Source organism: Aotus nancymaae, unplaced genomic scaffold, assembly GCF_030222135.1.
Source record: "Aotus nancymaae isolate 86718 unplaced genomic scaffold, 86718_ANA_hifiasm-v0.15.2.pri h1tg000033l, whole genome shotgun sequence".
Taxonomy (NCBI): Eukaryota; Metazoa; Chordata; class Mammalia; order Primates; family Aotidae; genus Aotus; species Aotus nancymaae.
Genome location: NW_026988447.1, coordinates 16,535,435 through 16,558,586, shown reverse-complemented (window position 1 = coordinate 16,558,586; position 23,152 = coordinate 16,535,435). Strand labels below are relative to the sequence as shown.

The following is a 23,152-nucleotide window of genomic DNA, read 5'->3' as shown; positions in this document are numbered from 1 at the left end:
GCAGCATGCTATAGCCACTTTGGAAAACAGTTTGACAGTTATAAACTTACACATTTACCATACCAAGCACATTCTTCTGTATTTACCCAGGAGAAAGGAAAACATGTCTACAGGCAAAGGTTTGGGGCAACTTATCCAAAGTAACTGGAAAAACAAATTGTAGTTACAGCCACAGAATAGAATACTACTCAGCAAAAATAAGAAAAGAAACAAGCTACTTATATATGCAACGACCTAGAGGAATCTCAAATGCAATTTGCTAAGTATAAAAAGCTATTCACAAAAGGCTACTTGCTACATAATTCCATTTTTATTCAACATTCTGGAAAAGACAAAATGACAGGGACAGAAATTAGATCAGTGGTTGCCAAGGGATGGGGATGAGGAAGAGAGAACTGACTACAAAGGGGTAAAAGGGAACTTTTTGGGGTGGTGGAAATATCTTATATTCCAACTGTGATGGTGGTTATATGACCATATACATCAATCTACACAACCTAAAGGGGTGAATTTTATTCTATGTAAATCATATCTTAAGAAACCTGACTTTTAAGATGATAAAGATGTAACCTCTGCCTTCAAGCTCATTATCTAAGTGAGAGAAATATATATGAACACATCATTTGAACTAGGTAAATGCTATAGAAAGTTATGAACAAAGCTCTGTGGTAGGGCGGAGGAGGAAAAAAGTCTGTCTCAGAGTGAGGTAAAGCATTTTTAGAGAAGATAATATATAAGCTATGTCTTTTTTTTTTTTTTTTGAGACGGAGTCTTGCTCTGTCACAGGCTGGAGCACGGTGGCGCAATCTCAGCTCACTGCAACCTCCACCTCTCAGATTCAAGCAATTCTTCCGCCTCAGCCTCCCGAGTAGCTGGGACTACAGGCACGTGCCACCACGCTCGGCTAATTTTTGTATTTTTAGTAGAGACGGGGTTTCACCATGTTGGCCAGGATGGTCTCAATCTCTTGACCTCGTGATCCACCGCCTCGGCCTCCCAAAGTGCTGGGATTACTGGCGTGAGCCACCGCGCCCAGCCTATGCTATGTCTTAAAAGTAACAAAGCCAGGCACGGTGGCTCACGCCTATAATCCCAACTCTTTGAGAGGCTGAGGCGGGTGGATCACCTGAGGTCAGGAGTTCAAGACCAGCCTGGTCAACATGGTGAAACCCTGTCTCTTCTAAAAACACAAAAATGAGCCACACGTGGTGGAGTGCACCTGTAGTCCCAGCGCCTTGGGAGGCTGAGGCTGGAGAACTGCTGAAACCAGGGAGGCAGAGGTTGCAGTAAACCAAGATCTCACCACTGCACTCCAGCTGGGCGACAGCGAGACTCCATCTCAAAAAAAAAAAGTAACAAGCATGACAATGATAGACCAAGAAGAAAAGCACCTAAGAAGAGAGAACAGCTGAAAGAAAAGCACAGAGGTATATAAAGGCAAGTGAGAGACGGAAAACAAAGTGTAGAATGAGTTAGAGCCTCAGTGGTCATGCCACACATGATAAGATTTATGTTTTAGAAAGATAAGTATAAATATCATGTGGGAAAATATATGATGGAGGTAGGGAATGACTGGCAGAGAACAAGAACAGTTTTGAAGGGTGTTACAATAATCTTGGCAAGAGATACCTGGGGTCTGAATTAAGGTTCAATTAAGAGGCTATTTAGTGACAGACTAATTGTGGGAATGAAGAAGAAACAAAGTCAAAGTTAATTGAAATTTCTGCAAACAGCAAGTGACATCAATAAGATGAGGAATATAAAAGGAAATACAGATTTGTTTAATAATCCAAGTTGGGGGAGAATCATCTGGCTTCTATTTTCCTAACTACTAACTCACTTCCTTACAGGCATGGCTTCTCTAACTAAAATTGATTTTTATTATGACTTATCTACTTGAACTATTTTATAAAATAGTTCATAAATACCATAAGAAGTAAAGGCAACACAGCAAAACCTCAGCCAAGTTTTTAAAATATCTTATCAGATAGCAGCATAATAGTTATTTTAAAAGTTAAATAAGGCCCAGCGCAATGGCTCACACCTATAATCCAGGCACTTTGAAAAGCCAAGGCAGGAGGATTGTTTGAGCCCAGGATAACAAGATCAGCCTGGGCAACATAGTGAGACTCCATCTCTAAAAAAAAAATTAAATTTTAAAAAATTAAATTTTAAAAAAGAAAGCATTGGGTAATTTGGCTACTACCATAACTATTAGAATAATTAGATTTCCTGATTTTTCAAAAATCTGAATTGTAATAAAAGAAAATGTCTATGTTCTATTTCAATTTTCAGCAGCAAATAAATACGTACATAAAAGAACCTTAAAAATAAAAAATAAATGAAAATAGGAGAGGAAAGAATAAATTTAAATACTGCATAAGCTTTCCAACTTAAGTAACAGGTTCCAAATTTTTCTTCGAAAATCAATTATGTGATGGTTGGGCCCAGTGGGCTCACACTTGTAATCTCAGCACTTTGGGAGACCAAGGCAGGTGGATCACCTGAGGTCAGGAGCTGATGACCAGGCTCACCAATATAAAACTCCATTTCTTTTCTTTTTTTTTTTTTTTTTAGACAGAGTCTTGCTCTACTGCCCAGGCTAGAGTGCAGTGGTGCAATCTCAGCTCACTACAACCTCTGCCTCCTGGGTTCAAGCGATTGTCCTGCCTCAGCCTCCCGAGTAGCTGGGATTACAGGTGCCCACCTCCACACCTGGCTAATTTTTGTATTTTTGGTAGAGACAGGGTTTCACCATCTTGGCCAGGCTGGTCTCAAACTCCTGACCTACTGATCCACCTGCCTCAGCCTCCCAAAGTGCTAGGATTACAGGCGTGAGCCACTGTGCCCAGTCAAACCCCATTGTATTAGTCCATTTTCACACTGTTGATAAAGACAGTGTGAAAAGACATACCCAAGACTGGGAAGAAAAAGAGGTTTAACTGGACTTAAAGTTCCACCTGGCTGAAGAGGCCTCAGAATCATGGCAGGAGGCAAAAAGCACTTCTTACATGGTGGTGGCAAGAGAAAATGAGGAAGATGCAAAAGCAAAAACCCCTAATAAAACCATCAGATCTCATATCTCATGAGACTTATTCACTATCACAAGAACAGTATGGGGGAAACCACCCCCATGGTTTAAATTATCTCCTACAGGGTCCCTCCCACAACACATGGGAATTATAGGAATACATTTCGAGATGAGATTTGGGTGGGGACACAGAGCCAAACCGTATCACCCATCTCTACTAAAAATACAAAAATCAAAAATTAGCCTGGCATGGTGGCAGGCCCCTGTAATGCCAGCTACTCAGGAGGCTAAGGCAGGAGAATCACTGGAAACTGGGAGGCAAAGGCTGCAGTGAGCTGAGATCATGCCACTGCACTGTAGCCTGGGCAACAGATCAAGACTCTGTCTCAAAAAAAAAAAAATCAATTATGTGAAATTTAGGATATATTGTCTCAAAGAAACAATGTGACACAAAAATATAGCTAAACAATACTAGGGTATTACACCAACCTGCTGAAGAATCAACCCCACCATCATTACCACCACCACTACCAAAGTACAGTGTTTTGGAGAACAGGGTGCTCTGAGACTGCCTGAGGTTCAACATCTTTTGTGACCTTGATTGGGGTAATTAATTCTATAAGCCTAATATTCCTCGCCTTTAAAATGGGAGATAAAATCACCTGCTCCATAAGTTAGCATGAAAATTAAAAGAAGGAATCTAAAGCACTTAGCACAGTCATTCATCCAACATCTATTTATTGAGCAGCTACTACGTGTCAGGTATATTCAAGACACTGGCAACGAAACAGTAAACAAAAAAGTAAGTCCCTACTCTTACAGAGCGTGTATTCTAACATAAGAAAACATGCAATTAAAAAAAATCTGGCCTGGTGCAGTGGCTCACGCCTGCTATCCCAGCACTTTGGGAGGCTGAGGCAGGCAGATCACCTGAGGTCAGGAGTTCGAGACCAGCCTGACCAATATGGTGAAAACCCATCCTTAAAAAAAAAAAAAAAAAAAAATCTGATGGAGTTAATGCTATGAAAATAAAGCAGGATATAAGAGAAAAAGAGTGACAAGGAGAAGGATAATATTTTGATAGGAAGGAAAAGTTCTCTAATATGGCCATAAACTTTAACAAAGACCATAAGAAAATGAAGGAGAGGGTCATACAGAGAACTAGGGGAAGAAATCAGATCCATTTCTGGCAATATGGTAGACTAGATGCCCAGAAAAACACTTGTGATTCAGAATTTCTTGAATGTTGAATATTACACAAAACAAAAATAATATTTTCATGAATGGCTGAGCTGAAAGAAAGAAAAAACAACAAAGCACTGATGAGAACTGAAACCAGCCTCTGCCCTGGGAACATCCATTAATCCCCAATGGCTCAGAAGTCAGTTTAAGGGACTGGTGAGGACATAAAGGCTGGGGCCTAAATAAGGTGAGAAATCTGAAAAGCAACACTCAGCAGACAAACTGGGGAGGGGAGTTGGGTAAACAACATGCTAAACAGAAATCACAGTTGGCATGTTTGCCTTTCTCAGGCTCGGTGGAAGAGAAAAAATGAAGTCACCCTTCTCTCCAGTTTAAGGACAAAATTCATACTGCCTATGTGGTATAGAAGAACTCAAACTAAAAATTCAGTTTCAAGAGATTCTGGGTTGGAAGAGACTGGAACATGACATTCAAACACCAATCCAGCCAAGGGGAATACACTAAACCCAAGCCTCCAATGATATTCACAAATAAAAATCCATGGAAGATAATCTCACAATTAAAAAGAAATTCACAAAATAATGAAAAAAGAAGCCCCCAAGAATCAGCAGCCTTTCAGAAACAGACCCCAAATAATGAGGAATATGAAAATAATCAGATATACAATGTAAAGATGTTAATGTTTAAAGAAATTAAAGAGATATCAAAAGTATGACTGAGAAAGAGAAACTGTAAAAAACATGAATATGAAAAAAATCAAATTTCTGGATAGAAACATTATAATTGCTTATTGATAGTATTACAATATTACATATTTGAGAGATCATTCTAGGCAAAGGAAAAAATAAGTTCAAAGGCCTTAAGCTAAGAGTATGCTTGGCTTGCTTTAGGAAGTACAAAGTGGGGGGAACAAAAAAAAAAGGAAGTACAAAAGGGCCATGGCATCCAGAGTTGAGTAAACAAGGAAGAAAAGTAGGAAGAGATGAGGATAAAGAACTGGTACTTAATAGGTCACAATATATCTCAATAAATATTAGTTATTATCCCATAATTTCTATTGGAAAAATTTGGATATCAGAAATAATTTTTTCTTTACCATTTCTGCATTAAATATAGAAGCCAGAGCAGAGATACAGAAGATCTCAAGTAGGTTCAGAAGGAAATAAGAAAATACTCCTTTTCTATGAAGTGGAGCGAGTCTTCGGTAGAGACCCCAGTGCCAAGGAAGACACCTGGGTCTTGTGTGAGCAAGGTAGAAATGAAGTGATTCAGAAGACACATTTCTGGAGACAGTAATGATCAACAACAACCAAAAAAAATTCGAGATGCAATTACCATTTCAAAGTAGGAGACATTTCGAACGGGCATTAATTGGTAATCAGGACATCCTCACAGTATTCAAGAATTTCACAATTCCAAGTTAACGTTTACATTCTATGACAATGAGAATTTAGAGTAAATGAAACTCCCAAAGATATGCCAAACTTTTTAACTATTTCTCAACTTTTCCTAAATATTTTCAAAAGACACCAACAAGTAGCAAAATAGTACTAATTTGATTTTTCTTTTCTTCCATATTCCTACACTCAGACTAAGGCATTGCCTAACAAAGCCATGAACAAAACACAAGTAATATAGATTAAAAATAATATTCATAAGCCACAAACTAGAAGTATGATCAATCTCTAAATATTAAAGAGTTGGTGATTCAATTTTTTCCTGACTAGCAAAATAACAGAAAACTGACTGGTGAATATCTTCAATACATATAAATTACCATGCACTATTTGACACATGAAGAAATAGATGCAAAGAATCAAAGTATGCACTGTTAAATCATTAAAGTTTTAAAATAATTCATTTCTCAAAGCTTATTACTCTCAACAATGTTTTTATCATAACCTAATACAATTCCTGAAAAATTTAGTCAAATTAGGTTCTAATACAAGAACACAACTTATATTAATAATCACGCAGTATAATTTGTTACACACAAAATTCAAATTCAAACCACCTGTGTCCAAATGCCATCTTACTAACTACGGCATTTGAGCATCACTAACCACTCCAATCCAGTTTTCATGTCATAAATCAGGTTTAATAAAGTACTACCCCATGGAGTTGTTACATGGATTAAATGAAATAATCCCTGGAAAACACCTATGTTTATCAGCAGACTCAGATATACACCCTGACTTACATCTAAGTTCCATTCTATTAAAACTGGATCATAAAGCAAAGCGTTAATTTCTTTTTTTATTTTATTTTAAGTTTGATGACACATGTGGCATTAATTTCAATCTTCTGAAGCATCACTTAAGTAACTTGATGTGACTGTTCACACACAGTGCATTCAGCACTATAGGAAAAAGTCAGTGTCTAACAATCAAAACTAGAAAGGTATTTGCCGAATATGTTATGCTAAATGTAGAACTTGGTTAAACTGAGGCATTTTCTATATTGTCTACAATACTTTATGTAATAAAGACACAGAGGATTCCCTACAAATAGAAATGGCTCCTGAAATTTTTATGCCAAAAGTCATCTTGTCAATTTAGTGTAATATTCAAGTGACTACCAAATGGTCATTTGACTCACTCAGCACTATTTTGTTTCAAAAGTTCATAACTGTGCAGATAAACATGGTAAAGATAGTACAATTCACTAAAAATAGTCAAGTTCTCTGTTGATACAAATGGGATTTCTATGCAGATTACTTGCATTCAATCTAAATGACTAAAAACTTAAAAAGAATTAAGAAGATCCTGCAAGAAAGATGCCTAAGCGGGGGAGAAAAAAAGAATTAACATTAAAAAAATGGCAGTATTTTGTTGTAGGTTGTTTCTTTTAAGTGTGTATCAGTTAGGAGAAAAACATGGCTTCCTTTATATTATCCTAAAACATTCTACAATTCATTTTTTTTTTTAATAATCCTTTTTAAGACAGAGTCCCGCTCTGTCGCCCAGGTTGGAGTACAGTAGCACAATCTCGGCTGACTGCAACCACCACCTCCTGGGTTCAAGAGATTCCCATGCCTCAGCTTCCCAAGTAGTTGGGACTACAGGTGTGTGCCACCCGGCCCAGCTAATTTTTGCATTTTTAGCAGAGACGGAGTTTCCCTGGTCTCAAACTCCTGACCTCAAGTGATCCGCCCTCCTCGGCCTCCCAAAGTGCTGGGATTACAGGTATGAGCCACTGTGCCTGGCCAAACAGTCTATAATTGTAAAAGCTTTGAAAACTCTTTTTTTTTTCTTTTCTAAGAGATAGATAGGGTCTCACTCTGTCACCCAGGATACAGTACAGGGGCACAATCATAGTTCGCTACAGCCTCAAACTGCTGGACTCATGTGATACTCAAGTAGGTAGGACTATAGGCACATACCACCACATAGAGCTGATTTTTTTATTTTTTGTAGATATAGGGTCTCAATATGTTGCCCTGGCTGGTCCTGAACTCCTGGTCTCAAGCAATCCTCCCTCCTGAGCCTCCCAAAGTGTTGGGATTATAGGCATGAACTACCATACCCAACAGGAAAATTCAATTAATTACTAAAATTTTAAAACACCACCTCCACACATAAATTCCCGATGAATAAATCTATATTTTGTTTTGATTAGCACAAGGTTGCTTTCTAAAATAACAACTGCTCATCTGCCTGTATGTATACATACGTGTAAGCATTTACGAAAAAAGAAAAATGACTAATTTTCTCTTCCTACAATTTCTTCAGTGATCTACACTAGAACTCCATTGTCTGAAATTATCTAAGGTATTCCTAGGCAGAAAAATAACTTGCTCAATTATAGCCTAAATTGGTCCTATATTTATTCAATGCCTATTATGTACTCATCACTTTGTTATACCTTATACTTCCAGTAGATAATAAATTAATATAACCTAAAAAATCATCACTTCACAAATGCCTACAAATATTAGGTAAATATAACAAAAAATACTTTTCACTGTAGAACTCAGCTTGAGTTTGCAAAGAAAGAAAGGAAAATCCCCAAGCTAATGTGAAGAAGAAACAGAAAAGTAAGTATCTGAACTGCTACTACAACTGCTGAAGGGGCAAGAGAGAGGAAGCTAGTACTAAGGGGCTCGAATTTTATTTCCTTTGTAGAAGCAAATGTAAGTATTCACTCAAAATGGGGAAGTAGAGATGAAATCTCTATATAAATATGGGATCCTCAAAAGTTTGACCCTCAGTGAAAATGTAGATTCTTCATCTCCCCAACAACAACAAAAAAAGCTTCCCTGGCATGGGAAATTACAAATAAACGAGTCTTTGGCTGGGCTGCTGATTTCTTTCTTTTTTTTCCTTTCTCTTTTTTCTTTCTGTTTTTTTTTTAGACGGAGTTTCACTCTCGTTGCCCAGGCTAGAGTGCAACAGTGCAATATCAGCTTACCACAACCTCCACATCCCAGGTTTAAGCAATTCTCCTGCCTCAGCCTCCCAAGTAGCTGGAATTACAGGCATGGACCACCACATCAGGCTAATTTTTGTATTTTTAGTAGAGACGGGGTTTCTCTATGTTGGTCAGGCTGGTCTCAAACTCCCAACCTCAGGTGATCCGCCCACCTTGGCCTACCAAAATGCTGGGATTACAGGTATGAGCCACAGCACCCAGCCTTCTTCTTTTTTTTTTTTTTTTTAATTCAGTAGCAATAGGGTCTCACTATGTTGCCCAGGCTGGTCTCAAACTCCTGGGCTCAAATGATCTTCTTGCCTCCACCTCCCAAAGTCCTGGGATTACATCCATGAGCCACCATGCCTGGTCACTGCTGATTATTTTTAAGTTTCCTATGAGACAGTAAAATTCTGGGATGTTATTCACATAGGTTTGGAAGTCCAAATTTACACTACTGGCATGAACAGCAAACCCCAGAGTAATAAATTTTTTTTTTTTTAAAAAAAGGGGGATTTCAGGTATAATATTCCCCTGAGGCTCCAGGCAAACTTAACCCATATGTTCTGGTAATAAACATTGCCTAGGCACATCCTATGTGTCAAGTACTCTTCTAGGGGGCAGAGATGCAATAAACTAAACAGACAAAAATCTCTACTCTTATGAAATATAAACAGTAGTCCCTCTTGATCTACGGGGTATACATTTCAAGACCCCTAGTGGATACCTGAAACCACAGATAATACCAAACCCTATATACACTATTTTTTTTTGTATACACACATACCTACGATAAAGTTTAATTTATAAATTAGGCACAGTAAGAGATTAACAATAACTAGTAATAAAATAGAACAGTTAGAACAATACATGCAGTTCCCAACTTTTGACAGCTTGACTTACAATTTTTCAACTTTATGACAGTGTGAAAGCAATAAGCATTCAGCACAAACCTCAATTTAACAATGGAGTTACATCCCAATAAATTCACTGTAAGTTGAAAAGTCAGAATTATCATAAATCAAACAAATATTTTCAACTTACAATATTTTCAGCCTAACAACAGATGTAAGCGCGTAAGTCAAGGAGCATCTGCATAATTCACAATTACATGGATAGAAGATTCATACATATTGCAAACCTCAGCACATGAATTTTTTTCCTTATAAATCAAGAACTTCCACCTACTCACTTAAAAGAAGCGTTTTACAATGTCTCTGTGTCATATCCAAATTGCCAACATCACTACTCTTGTCCTGGACGTTATTAAGTAAAATGAGGGTTACTTAAACACTGCAATACCATGACAGCCAATCTGATAGTGGAGAGGGCTACTAAGTGACTAAAGAACAGGTGGCACATACATAGAGCATGGATATGCTGGACGAAGGGAGGATTTACATCCTAGGCAAGATGGAGCAGAATGGTTGAGATTTCATCCCACTACTCAAAGTTGCACACAATTTAAAACTTATAAACTGTCAGGGGCTTCAAGAATGGCTGACTAGAGGCATCTCCTACTCACCTCCACCAGTAGGAAGAACCAAAATAGTGAATAGATAATCACACTTTGAATAGATCATCCAAGAGACAACACAGGAATCCAAAAGAAAAATGACAAGAAACACCTAAAGTAAGGAAGGAGAGGGAAGCAAGACAGCCTGCTCAGCTGGGAGCTGAAAGACACTTCTCACTGTGGGAAAAGAGTAAGTGAGAGATTCACTGTGGTCCACATTCCCACTGTGGACTCCCGCAATTCTAGCCATTGGGGTGCCCCTAGGACCTCGGGGGCTCTGAAACTAACACAGGGATCTGTCTGGAAATGGTGCAACAGCACTACTCCAGTGAGGAAAACTGCACTGGGTCCCATAATCCCCCTAAGTCCTAAGTAGCTACAGCAAGGTACCATTTTGACAACCCAGCCAACAATAGACTGAGCACTGTCCTGGGGCCCAGCAGTGGCTGCAGAGGCAGAAGTAAGAAACAGGCTGCCACCCCAGGACTGAGGCACAAGCAGGCCATATATCCCCCACTGCCAACCTAGGCTGCCACCATTAAAGGTAGCTCCATGTGCCCAGCAGCAGCAGCACAGCAAAGCCACTGCTGCCCCTTACCAATCATTCCAGGGCCTAGGGATCATCCTGACCCTGCTTACAACACTAGGAGCCTGCACATATCATTGGGGGACCTGATGACACACCAGCACAGCTTTACCAGATCCCCGTGTGAAAGCATGCAGACTAGGGGCCTGGGGATTGTGTAGCTCAGTCTACTACCACTGGCACCTGAACACAACACCTATCCTGAGGGTAGGGCTACCCCTGCCTGCTGCTACCACCACAGCTGGCATCTACCTGCAGGAACAACCTGCAAATCTAGAGACTGGCATACCTAGACCATCACACCCACTGCCAATATCCACACACATCACTCAGGATCCAGTGGGTCATCTTGTACTGCCTTTACCCATATTATGCCGGCTACCCAGAAGACTGAGAATGTACCCACCCACACAGCCTATCACTGCCACTACCAGAATCAGAGCAACCCACCTAGATGCCCAAGAATTGGTTCACCTCAACCCACTGATACTGGTGTCAGTGTATGCTTCCCTAGAACCCAGGGACAGGCATGCTAAGCCCACTGCTGTCACCACTGAGGCCTGAAGATTGGCATACATGGCACCTCAGTCCCCAGCAAAACTTCACTGTAGCCTCCATTAATAGTCCACACCCTAAGGCACCAAAAAAATCAGACACCACTGACATTGTTTACACCTGAAAAAAATCACAGAGACTATACTACCATATGCACCCAGAATCAAAGCCAATGCACTCTACCCAACCAACATCATAGATACATCTTCAAATAAAAAGTCCTCCCCTATGAAAGCAAATTCAAATAATTTGAAGAAGTCACTACTACATTAGTCATTACAGGTATCAATGTAATGACAGATGAAACATAAAACAGAAAAAAAATAAATAACACCTCCAAAGGAACATAATATTTCTCCAGCAACATAACTTAATCAAAAACAAATATACATGCCAGGCATGGTAGCTCACACCTGTAATCCCAGCACTTTGGGAGGCTGAGGCAGGTGGATCACCTGAGGTCAGGAGTTCAAGACCAGCCTAGCCAATATGGTGAAACCCTGTCTCTACTAAAAATACAAAAATTAGCTAGGTGTGCTGGTGGGCACCTGTAATGCCACCTACTCAGAGGCTGAGACAGGAGAATAGCTTGAACCCGGAAGGCAGAGGTTGCAGTGAGCCCAGATCATGCCATTGCACTCCACCCCGGGCAACAAGAGTGCAACTCTGTCTCAAAAAAACAAAAAAATTTACAGCCAGGCCTAATGGACTCATGCCTGTAATCCCAGCACTTTGGGAGGTCAAGGAAGGCAGATCACACTGGCCAGGCGCGGTGGCTCAAGCCTGTAATCCCAGCACTTTGGGAGGCCGAGGCGGGTGGATCACGAGGTCAAGAGATCAAGACCATCCTGGTCAACACGGTGAAACCCCGTCTCTACTAAAAATACAAAAAATTAGCTGGGCATGGTGGCGCGTGCCTGTAATCCCAGCTACTCAGGAGGCTGAGGCAGGAGAATTGCCTGAACCCAGGAGGCGGAGGTTGTGGTGAGCCGAGATCGCGCCATTGCACTCCAGCCTGGGTAACAAGAGCGAAACTCCGTCTCAAAAAAAAAAAAAAAAAGGAAGGCAGATCACTTGAAGCCAGGAGTTCGAGATCACCTGGGCCAACACAGTGAAATCCTATCACTATGAAAAACACAAAAATTAGGCCAGGCATGGTGGCACATGCCTGTAATCCCGGCACTTTGGAAGGCCGAGGTGGGCGATCACAAGGTCAGGAGATCAAGACTATTCTGGCCAACATGGTGAAATCCCATCTCTACAAAAAAATACAAAAACAATTAGCTGAGCCTGGTGGCAGGCACCTGTAGTCCCAGCTACTCGGGAGGCTGAGACAGGAGAACTGCTTGAACCTGGGAGGCACAGGCTGCAGTGAGCCGAGATCGTACCAATGCACTCCAGCCTGGGCGACAGAGCAAGACTCCACCTCAAGAAAAACAGACAACAACAACAAAAAATTAGCCAGGTGTCATGGCGCACCCCTATAATCCCAGGTAATCGAGAGGCTGAGGGACAAGAATCATTTGAACTCAGGAGATGGAGACTGCAGTGAGCCAAGGTCACACCACAGAACTCTAGCCTGGGTGGCAGAACAGGACTCTGTCTCAAAAAAAAAAAAAAAAGAAAAGAAAGAAACAAATTTACAAAATCCCAGAAAAAGAATTCAAAAGATTGATTTTAAAGAACTTCAGTGGCAGGGTACAGTGGCTCAGGCCAGTAATTCCAGCACTTTTGGAGGCCAAGGCAGGCGGATAACTTGAGTTAAGGAGTTTGAGACCAGCTGACCAACATGATGAAACCCCATCTCTACTAAAAATACAAAAATTAGTCGGGTGTGTTGGTGCATGCCTGTAGTCCCAGCTACTCAGTGAGACTGAGGCAAGAATCTCCTTGAATGCAGAAGGTGGAGGCTGTAATGACAACACTTTGGGAGGTCAAGGCAGGTGGATCACTTGATGTCAGGAGTTCAAGACCAGTCTGACCAACACAGTGAAACCCTGTCTCTACTAAAAAATACGAAAATTGGCCAGGAGTGGTGGCACACACCTGTAGTCCCAGCTACTCAGTAAGGCTGAGGCAGGAGAATCACTTTGAATGCAGGAGGTGGAGGCTGCAGTGAGACGAGATCACACCATTGCACTCCAACCTGTGCAACAGATTGAGACCTTGTCTCAAAAAAATATATGTGTGCGTGCACATGTGTGTGTATATGTATGTGTGTGTATATATATGTGTGTGTATGTCTATATATATATGTAAACCAACATCATTTTTCACAGAAATAGAAAAAACAATCCTGGTCAGGTACAGTAACCCACACCTGTAATCCCAGCACTTTGGGAGGCCAGCGTGGACAGATCACTTCAGTTAAGGAGTTCAAGAACAGCCTGGCCAACATCGTGAAACCCTGTTTCCACTAAAAACACAAAAAAATTAGCCAGGCATGGTGGCGCACTGTAGTCCCAGCTACTTGGGAGGCTGAGGCGGGAGGATCACTTGAACCTGGGAGGCGAAGGTTGCAGTGAGCCAAGATCAAGCCACTTCACTCCAGCCTGGGAGACAGAGAGACTCAGTCTCAAAGAAAAAAAAAAAATCCTAAAATTCATATGGAACTAAACAAAAGCCCAAATAGCAAAAGGAATCCTGAGCCAAAAGAACAAAGCTGGAGGCATCACACTACTTGACAAGATATTACTATTATAAAACAAAACAGCATGGTACTAGCCTAAAAACAGAGTACATAACCAGCCTGGGCAACATAGTGAGACACTCCTCAACCCCGTCCCTGTCCTATCTCTACAATCAAAATTTTTAAATTAGCCAGCTGTGATAGCAAGTGCCGTAGTCCCAGCTACTCAGGAGGCTGTGGTGGGAGGAATGCTTGAGCCCAGGAGGCTGAGATTGTAGTGAGCTGTAATCATGCCACTATCATGTAGCCTTATCAGTGAGCATTATCAGTAGCATTATCAGTGAGCTGTAATCATGCCACTATCATGATTACACTAATCATGTAATCATGTAGCCTGGGCAACAAAGCAAGACCCTGTCTCAAAACAAAAAGAAAAAACCAACACATAGACGAATGGAACAGAATAGACAGACAATCCAGAAATGAATCCATGTATTTATACCCAACTGATTTTGTTGTTGTTGTTGTTGTTGCTGTTGTTGAGACAGTCTCATGCTGCCACCTAGGCTGGCATGTGGAGTGCAGTCACACAATCTCAGCTCAATACAACTTCTACCTCCTGGGTTCAGCAATTCTCCTGCCTCAGCCTCTCCAGTAACTGGGATTACAGGCAGACACCCCCATGCCAGGCTAATTTTTTTTTTTTTTTTTTCAGATGGAGTCTCACTCTGTTGCTAGACTACAGTGCAGTGGCATGATCCCGGCTCACTGCAACCTCCACCTTCCAGGTTCAAGCTATTCTCCTGCCTCAGCTTCCTTAGTAGCTGGGACAACAGGTGCACACCACCACACCCAGCTAATTTTTGTATTTTTTAGTAGAGACGGAGTTTCACCATGTTGGCCAGGATGATCTTGATCTCTTGACCTTGTGATCTGCCCGCCTCAGCCTCCCAAAGTGCTGGGATTACAGGCGTGAGTCATGGCGCCCGGCCACCCCTATACTTTTTCAACTACATTAAGTATCTGACAAGCTGAAAGAACAGATGAGGAAATTACAACAACATTTTCCCCATCTCTACCAAAAAAAAAAATACAAAAATTAGCTGGACATGGTGGCATGAGCCTGTAGTCCCAGCTACTCGGGAGGCTGAGGTGGGAGGATCATTTGAGCCTAGGAGGTCGAGGCTGCACTGATCCAACACTGTGCCACTGCACTCCAGCCTGGGCAACAAAGTAAGACCCTGCCTCTAAAATTAAAAAAAAAAAAAGGGAGGGTCAGGCATGGTGGTTCATGCCTGTAATCCCAGCACTTTGGGAGGCCGAGGCGGGCAGATCACCAGGTCAGGATTCAAGACCAGTCTGGCCAACATGGTGAAACCCCGTCTCTACTAAAAATACAAAAAATTAGCCAGTGCTGGTGGCAGGTGCCTGTAATCCCAGGTACTCGGGAGGCTGAGCCAGGAGAATTGCTTGAATCTGGGAGGCAGAGGTTACAGTGAGCCAAGACTGTGCCATCGCACTCCAGCCTGGGCAACAGAGCGAGACTATGTCTCAAAAAAAAAAAAAAAATCAAATGTTATTTTTTAAAATCTCAATTTCTAATTTTTTCCTACAAAATCAAAAAGTCTGACACCATTGGGCCCATGTTACTACATGACAACAATCAACTAGAACCGAATGCAACTGTCTACAAAATGCATTCTGTATCAGTCAATAGAAATGGAGCCTTTGTGTGATCTGCTCGGCTACTGTAGGTATTAAAAGTTTGCACCATTAGTACTTAGCAGAACATATGTCAATAATGGATAATGGGTAATGAAAATGGGTATATAATGAGTAATGAAAAATTATATTCCATAACTTAAGCTTAAACATTTTAATTTAAATCACATAAACTCAGCCCTTTGTATCCATGGGTTCCACATCCAGTAATTCAAGGAATTACAGATAAAAAATAATTGGGAAAAAAAAATTTCACAATGTTCTAAAAAGCAAAATTTGAATTTGCCATGCACCAAGTATCACTATGTGATATGGTTTGGCTGTGTCCCCACCCAAATCTCACCTTGAATTGTAATAATCCCCGCATCAAAAGGTAGGCCAGGTGGAGATAACTGAATCATGGGGGAAATTTTCCCCATACTGTTCTCATGGTAGTGAAGAAGTCTCATGAGATCTGATGGTTTCATAAATGGGAGTTCCCCTACACAAACTCTCTTGACTGCTACCATGTAAGTCATGACTGCTCCTTGTTTGCCTTCTGCCACGATTGTGAGGCCTCTCCAGCCATGGGGAACTGTGAGTCTATTAAACCCCTCTTTCCTTTATACATTACCCAGTCTCAGGTATGTCTTTATCAGCAGCATGAGAACAGACTAATATACCATGTGAATAAAGTGATGTGAAGGCACTGTATTAGATATTATAAGTAATTTAGAGATGATTTACCAGCCTAAGCAACATAGTAAGACTCAAAAAATTAAAAAACTAGCAGGTTGTAGTAGCACACACCTCTAAGTCCTAGCTACTCAGGAGACTGAGGCAGGAAAACAGCTTAAGCCCAAGAATTTGAGACTACAGTGAGCTATGACCAAGCCACTGTACTCAAGCCTGGGCAACAGAGCAAGACCCTGTGTCTACAAAGAAATTTTAGAAGAAATTATTTAAAACATACGGAAGGATACATGTAAGTTATATGCAAATACTACACCATTTTATATAAGAGACTGAAGGCCAGGCATGGTGGCTCAAACCTGTAATCCTAGCATTTTGGGAGGCCGAGGCAGGCGGATCACCTGAGGTCAGGAGTTCGAGACCAGCCTGACCAACATGAAGAAACCCCATCTCTACTAAAAATACAAAATTAGGCCGGGTGCTGTGGCTCACGCCTGTAATCCCAGCTCTTAGGGAGGCAGAGGCGGGAGGAAAGCTTGAGCCCAGGAGTTCGAGACCTGCCTGGGCAATATAGCGAGACCCCATTCTCTTACTTAAAAAAAAAATACAAAATTAGCCAGGCGTGGTGGTGCATGCCTGTAATCTCAGCTACTCAGAAGGCTGAGGCAGGAGAATCGCTTGAACCCAGGAGGCAGAGATTGCAGCAGTGAGCACCATTGCACCCCAGCCTAGGCAATAAGAGCGAAACTCCGTCTAAAAAAAAAAAAGAGAGAGAGACTGGAGCTTCTGAAAATTGTGGTATCCACTAGGGGTTCTAGAACCAATTCCCCATATATCAAGGGGTGACTGTAATTATTTAACAAAAAAAAATCATGAAAGTATGTATCTGTCACCAGCCCATGGGAAAAACACTATTCTTGAATTAAGTAGCATTGAATACGTTTAAATACCTGATGGAAGGCTTAAACTCAGCAGCAAGTTCCTGAAAACATGCCAACCCATTATTTTGGTTCTAAAAGTTTAACAAATTACTTTAACATACAGATGAAGACAAAAGAAAATGGTTTTAAACTGCAAATAGAAAAATGTACAAGTTGACCAGAAGTTTGAAACACTTGACTACATTGGCGTACTGTTCATCAAAATTTATCTGCAAAGCAGATTTACAAAAGAAATTACAAACAGGGTAGTAAATTTCAAAGTAACTTGTAACAGATTAAGGTCAAGTTACATTAGCAAAGTTGGGAGGTAGCATTTAAGAAAAAACTCTGGGCTGGGTGCGGTGGCTCACACCTGTAATCTCAGCGCTTTGGGAAGCCAAGCCAGGCAGATCACCTGAGGTCAGGAGTTCAAGACCAGCCTGGCCAACACGGTGAAACCTCATTTCTACTAAAAATACAGAAAACATTAGGCAAGTGTGGTGGTGTGCACGTGTAGACCCAGCTACTCCGGAGTCTGAGGCACAAGAATTGCTTGAACCCGGGCAGCAGAGATTGCAGTGAGCTGAGATTGCACTACTGTAACTCCAGCATGGACAACAGAGTGAGACTCCCTCTCAATTTAAAAAAAAAAAAAGGAAAGAAGGAAGGACAGACGGACGGTCGATCCTTTTGATTCGGGTAGGAAAGAGAGAGAAAGAGAGAAAGAAAGAAAGAGAAAAAGGAAGGAAGGAGAGAAAAGAGAGAGAGAAAGAAAGAAAAAGAGGGAGGAAAGAAAAAGAAAGAAAGAAAAGAGAAGAGAAAAGAAAAAGGAAGAAAGAAGAAAAAGAAAAGAGAGAGAACGAACTCACTCTGGAAAACTTATATGGCTCTACCATGTACTATTTGGATACCTCTGGAGAAGAGGAGCTCGTTCAATTTTAACTGTATAAACTTTATTGCTTAAGTAGCTAATATTTAGGCTGGGCGTAGTAGCTTAAACCTTTAATCCTAGCACTTTGGGAGGCCAAGGCAGGTGGATCAATCTGAGATCAGGAGTTCAAGGCCAGTCTGGCCAACATGGTGAAACCTCATCTCTACCAAAAATACAAAAATTAGCCAGGCATGGTGGTGCACACCTGTGGTCCCAGCTACTTGGAAGGCTGGGGCAGGAGAATTGCTTGAACTCAGGAGGCGGAGGTTGCAGTGAGGCTAGATCATACCACTGTACTCCAGCCTGGGAAACAGAGCGAGACTCTGTCTCAAAAAAAAAAAAAAAAAAAAAAAAGACTAACAACTATCACTAAGGAAATATTTAGGTGCAGCAGTACTAGCAATATTGAGATGGACTTATTTACAGAATCCCAATACTTCATTTCCAATATACTACAGGAATATGCCACCATGCCCAGCTAGTTATTTATTTAATTTATTTATCTGTAGAGACAAGGTCTCCCTATGGTGCCCAGGCTGGTCTCAAAGTCTTGGCCTCAAGTGAACCTCCTGCCTCAGTCTCCCAAAGCGCTGAAATTACAGGCTTGAGCCACTGTGCACAGCTGCTTCCAAAGATTTTCTAGAGTGGCCAAGATCCCAGATAATCCATGAAAGAGCATGACAAGTATTATAAGGGACAATGGAAGGGGAGAAACTGCTAACTAATATTCTCAGCAACATTCCCTGCCCTACCTGACAAGCGAGTGACATTAAAGATGAGGTGTAATTGAACAGACTTTTCTCTCTGCTTCTCCTCAATCACCTACTATCCCGCAAATATGCAGCTTGGAAGGACTTAACCAATGACCTTAAAATCTATACTAGGTCTACAGTTCTAGGAAGCATATAAGCAAAATACCGCTATAGAATTTGGATTTTCTTTAATGATAAAAATGCAAATGACTCATGTTTGGTCATCCACTCCAACACAGCACATCCTAAAGAACAGAGTTCAAATCTTCCTTCTGCCAAAAAAATGTGTCTTCACACACAAACAATTAATTATGGATTACATTACTACCACAGATTTCTGTTTCTCATCCAAGGCATATGAAGTTTTAAAAAAGAAAAAAAAAATCAAAAAGAAAATTGTTCAAGTTATTTTGAGGTAAAGCAATCAATTTACCATTTATCTTCTTCAGACTTACATACGAAAGCCTCACACACATGCAGACACACAAGATCCCCAAAATGTTGATAAATGTTAAAGCTGGACAATGGATACCAGAGTTCATTATACTATTCTATTTTTTCCACATATTTGAAGATGTCCATAATATGCAGTTTTTAAAAATATGTACAAGTGCATACATAAACTCCCAATAAATTGGCATAGAAATATCCAATTGTTCAACGTTTCCACGCTCCAAAAGTAAGTGAATTTCTTTCTTTTTTTTGAATCTCACTCTGTCACCCAGGCTGGAGTGCAGTGGCCCAATCTCGGCTCACAGCAACCTCCGCCTCCTGGGTACGAGCGAGCACATCTGGCTAATTTTTTCTATTTTTAGTAGAGATGGGGTTTCACCATGTTGGCCAGGATGGTCTCAAACTCCTGACCTCAAGTGATCCACTCACCTTGGCCTCCTGCAGTGCTGGGATTACAGGTGTAAACCACCACGCCCAGCCATAATTTCATCTAGATACTTTCTTATTCTAGAAGTTGTACTGCCGACGACCAGATCATTAGTGAAGGTCTAGTGAAAGAAATAATTAATTGCCCCATAATAAAACAAGCCTAACCTTGAAAACAGAGGCAAAGGGAAAGGTGCTAAACAGTTATTACTATTACTGCATGTTTATATTTGGTCCTGTTATCCTCTAACACAAGTGGGTACGTAGAAAAGGGGTAAGTATTTTAGAGCCAGATTTCCTCTTGATTATTTAAACCGATGAGCAAGAGAGGCTGGAATAAAGAAATCTAAAAAGTCTCCATTACAAACGATAACCAAGCCAGGAGCAATGATGCATGCCAGCAGTCCCAGCTACTTAGGAGGCTAAGTGGGGAGAATCACCTGAACCTAGGAATTCAAGACTAGCCTAAGCAACATAGTGAGACCTCATTCTAAATAAATAAATAAGTTAATAAATTAAAGGTCGAATTGTATAATATGTGAACTATACCTCAATGTGAAAACAATTTAAGCCATATATAGTGATGCATGCCTATAATCACAACTACTCAGAAGGCTGAAGCAGGAGAATAGCTTGAACCGAGAAGTTTGAGAACAGCCTGGGCAACATAGAGAGGCCTCATCCCCCCTCCCACCCCCTACCCAGAAAAAAGCATTCATAGTTCATCTTAGTATAATCAGCAACTTCCAATGACTAAGTATGCTTTACTGCGAGACATGAATTTATAAAACACATAAAGATTATACTGTATCTGTTTCAATTCCCTTTTTCGTATTGCCATTCAATTTTCACAAGATTACTTTAAATGTAATCCTAAATTCATCCCCAATTTGACTTTTGTTAGTTACGTATAAAAATAAAATTAGTCAAAAATAAAAATACTAACTTTGCAGCAAATCAGTCTTTAATCAGCACTACAAAATTTTTTAAACTTATTATAGCAAAACATAACTTCGACAGAATCAAAGACATTAATTTTCAGTCCAAAAAAAGTTCACAAGAACTTAAAGTGGTAAAGAGAAACGCAGACTTAGACATACTTGCCAAGAAAAAAAAATGTATAGATAACTCCTCCGCTAGAACCTTTCCCCAGTACTTCCATAGCAACAATTATTTCCTTAGCACAAAAGTGATGTGTTCACTTTCAGAAAACCTGGATCATCTAAGTTTGCACAATTCCCTTTAATCTAAAAAATACATGAAATTGTTTCATTTAAGTTAGAATTTTGTGTTCCTATGAAAAAAGTCACGATCAATGTGAGTAAAGCACATGGCTCCAGCTTTAAGGTCTTGTTCCCCAACCCACTGAAAAGAGTATACGTTTATAAAATATTTATCGACTTACCAGGTTAAAGACAGTTTCTACAATATCCCTATTGGATACTTCTCCAACTTCAACCAAACCCGTCAACACGGCAAATTTCATTCTGATGCCTCGGATGGGGAGACCTGGTTTCAGAGACAATGCACCCCCTTCAGTAGGGGTTTCTTCTCTCCCTCCACCTCCCTCGTCATCACCTGTTGGTGACGGGGAAGGGACACGATTGTCTTCGCTAGCCATTGCTAGTTCACGAGAAAGGACAACTCAAGAGTCACCCTGGGACAGCAGTCGCTGCACTGGTAATAAGCACAATACACGCAACGCAAAACCAAAGGGTGTCTCTTCCAACTTGTGGAGAAACCCCAAAGCAGTAGATGTGGAAAGTCCTTGGCGTCGCCCTCCTCCTCTTGGAGAATATTTGTCCAATCTCTCTCCCCGAGGCTGACAACAACGCCAAACCCTATTGGAAGATTAAATATATGTTAAATAGGCTAGATTTTGTTTTAGGGTTTGGGAGGGCAAGAGGGAAATAGTTATTGTCGGTCAAATAAGTTACTAAAGGCACCCCAGTACTAGCCACCCACTTCTCCTGGACTCAAAGAGCTGGGTTCTGGGTAAAGTCGAGCCCAAGAGGCCCCCGAACAGGCTCACTCCTCCCCCACAATCGTGCAGGTTCTAGGTGCAGGGTAACCTCTCCTCACAGGTGCACCAGAAAGAGAAACCGTAGCGGGGAAAGGAGGGGTCGGAGGAAAGAAGGGGGCACCCAAGCTACCAGAGGTAGAAAGTTCCTCCTCACCCAGATACTCCGGACTCGTCCTCACCCCCGGCCCGGGAGCAGCGAGACGGAGGTGGCGGCGGAGATCCAGGGCAGGAAAAGGCGGGGGAAGGGGGCGGTGATTATTCTAAACGCTCGGCCCAGGGGGAGGAGTGGAGCACCTCTCTCAGGCACCTGAGATTCGACGGGAAGAGGAGGGGAGGTGTGTGTGGTGGCAGGAAGGGAGGGGGGCGGCCCGAGAAGCCGAGCGGCGACCGCAAGGAGAGAAGGGAGGACACAGAGGTCAGTGCACCTGGTTGCAGCCTCCAAGTTTCCCTAGTCCGCTCCCCGGGAGTCCGCGGCTGCACTAAACTCCATGGCTTCCTGGCCCGCCCCCCCGCCGCGCTCAGCCTTTGCAAAAGCAGCCTCTGCCGGCGCTACAGACGCCACGGCTGAGGCTGCTGCTAGTGGTGAGGATGCTACTGCCACAGCTCGCCCCCCCCGCGGCTCGCGCGGCAGTCCCCGTGCCCACTGAAGCTGCTCCCTGCCGCCATGACAGCGCCGAGGGCTGTCGGGCGCGGCGTGCGCGTGCGCGAGCGCGAGGGGCGGGAGGGCGCGAAGGCGGAGGCAACTGCGCGGACCGCGGAGGGGGCCCGGAGCCGACTGGAGCGCTGGGCTCGGGCTTCCGGCTGCACCGGGTGTGAGGGCGCGCACCCAGCGGGCGCGCTGCTCTCGTAGCACCAGGTGTGTCCCCGATCCGGCGGGGAGAGACCCTTCCGTCCGGGGGCCTACACTTCCCCCCTTTCACTCTCGGACCTGAAAGGTGCTTCTGCAAATGCTGAGGCGGGGATTCTGGCGCTCCTGCTGTTGTTAAGTTACCGTAGGGTCTCTTGGCGCGGAGAGAACCCGCCCCGCCCTGCCAAGGTGTCTCATTGGACTTGGAGAAGAACACCTGAGGGACCTCTCCGAGCCAGAGAGGTGGCGGCGCTGGAGCCAGTGAGACTGCTGTCCCCGCCCAAGGGGAGCGAGGAGTCCCCACCCCTGGCTGCTTTCAGCTGCTGCCCGCCCGCCGTGCTCGGCGGAGACTTGGAGATTTCCACTGGGATGCCTCCGCAGCTGCCACCATTCGGGAGGGGGAGAGGAGGGGAGGGGACCGAGTCTACGAGGGAAGGGAAAGATTCCTTGCTTTGCAGCTGCCGCCTCACCAAACC

The 23,152-nt window shown here is 42.3% G+C and overlaps 1 protein-coding gene across 3 annotated transcripts in view; it reads right to left on the bottom strand.

Annotated features, from left to right (window-relative positions):
- The window catches only part of LRBA (LPS responsive beige-like anchor protein), a 742,045-nt gene extending 719,534 nt beyond the window's left edge, over positions 1-22,511 (bottom strand). The window contains exons 1-2 of one of the 3 annotated variants that reach the window (XM_064383828.1): positions 22,255-22,511; positions 21,212-21,647 (exon numbers count right to left, since the gene is read on the bottom strand). In XM_064383828.1, the coding sequence (XP_064239898.1) occupies positions 21,212-21,427 (216 nt within the window). In that variant the 5' untranslated portion in view covers positions 21,428-21,647; positions 22,255-22,511. Of the gene's footprint in view, positions 1-21,211; positions 21,648-21,983 lie in introns of all 3 variants that reach the window. The other 2 variants (XM_064383829.1, XM_064383830.1) reach the window with 2 other exon arrangements.
- Between the last annotated feature and the right edge of the window lie 641 nt (positions 22,512-23,152).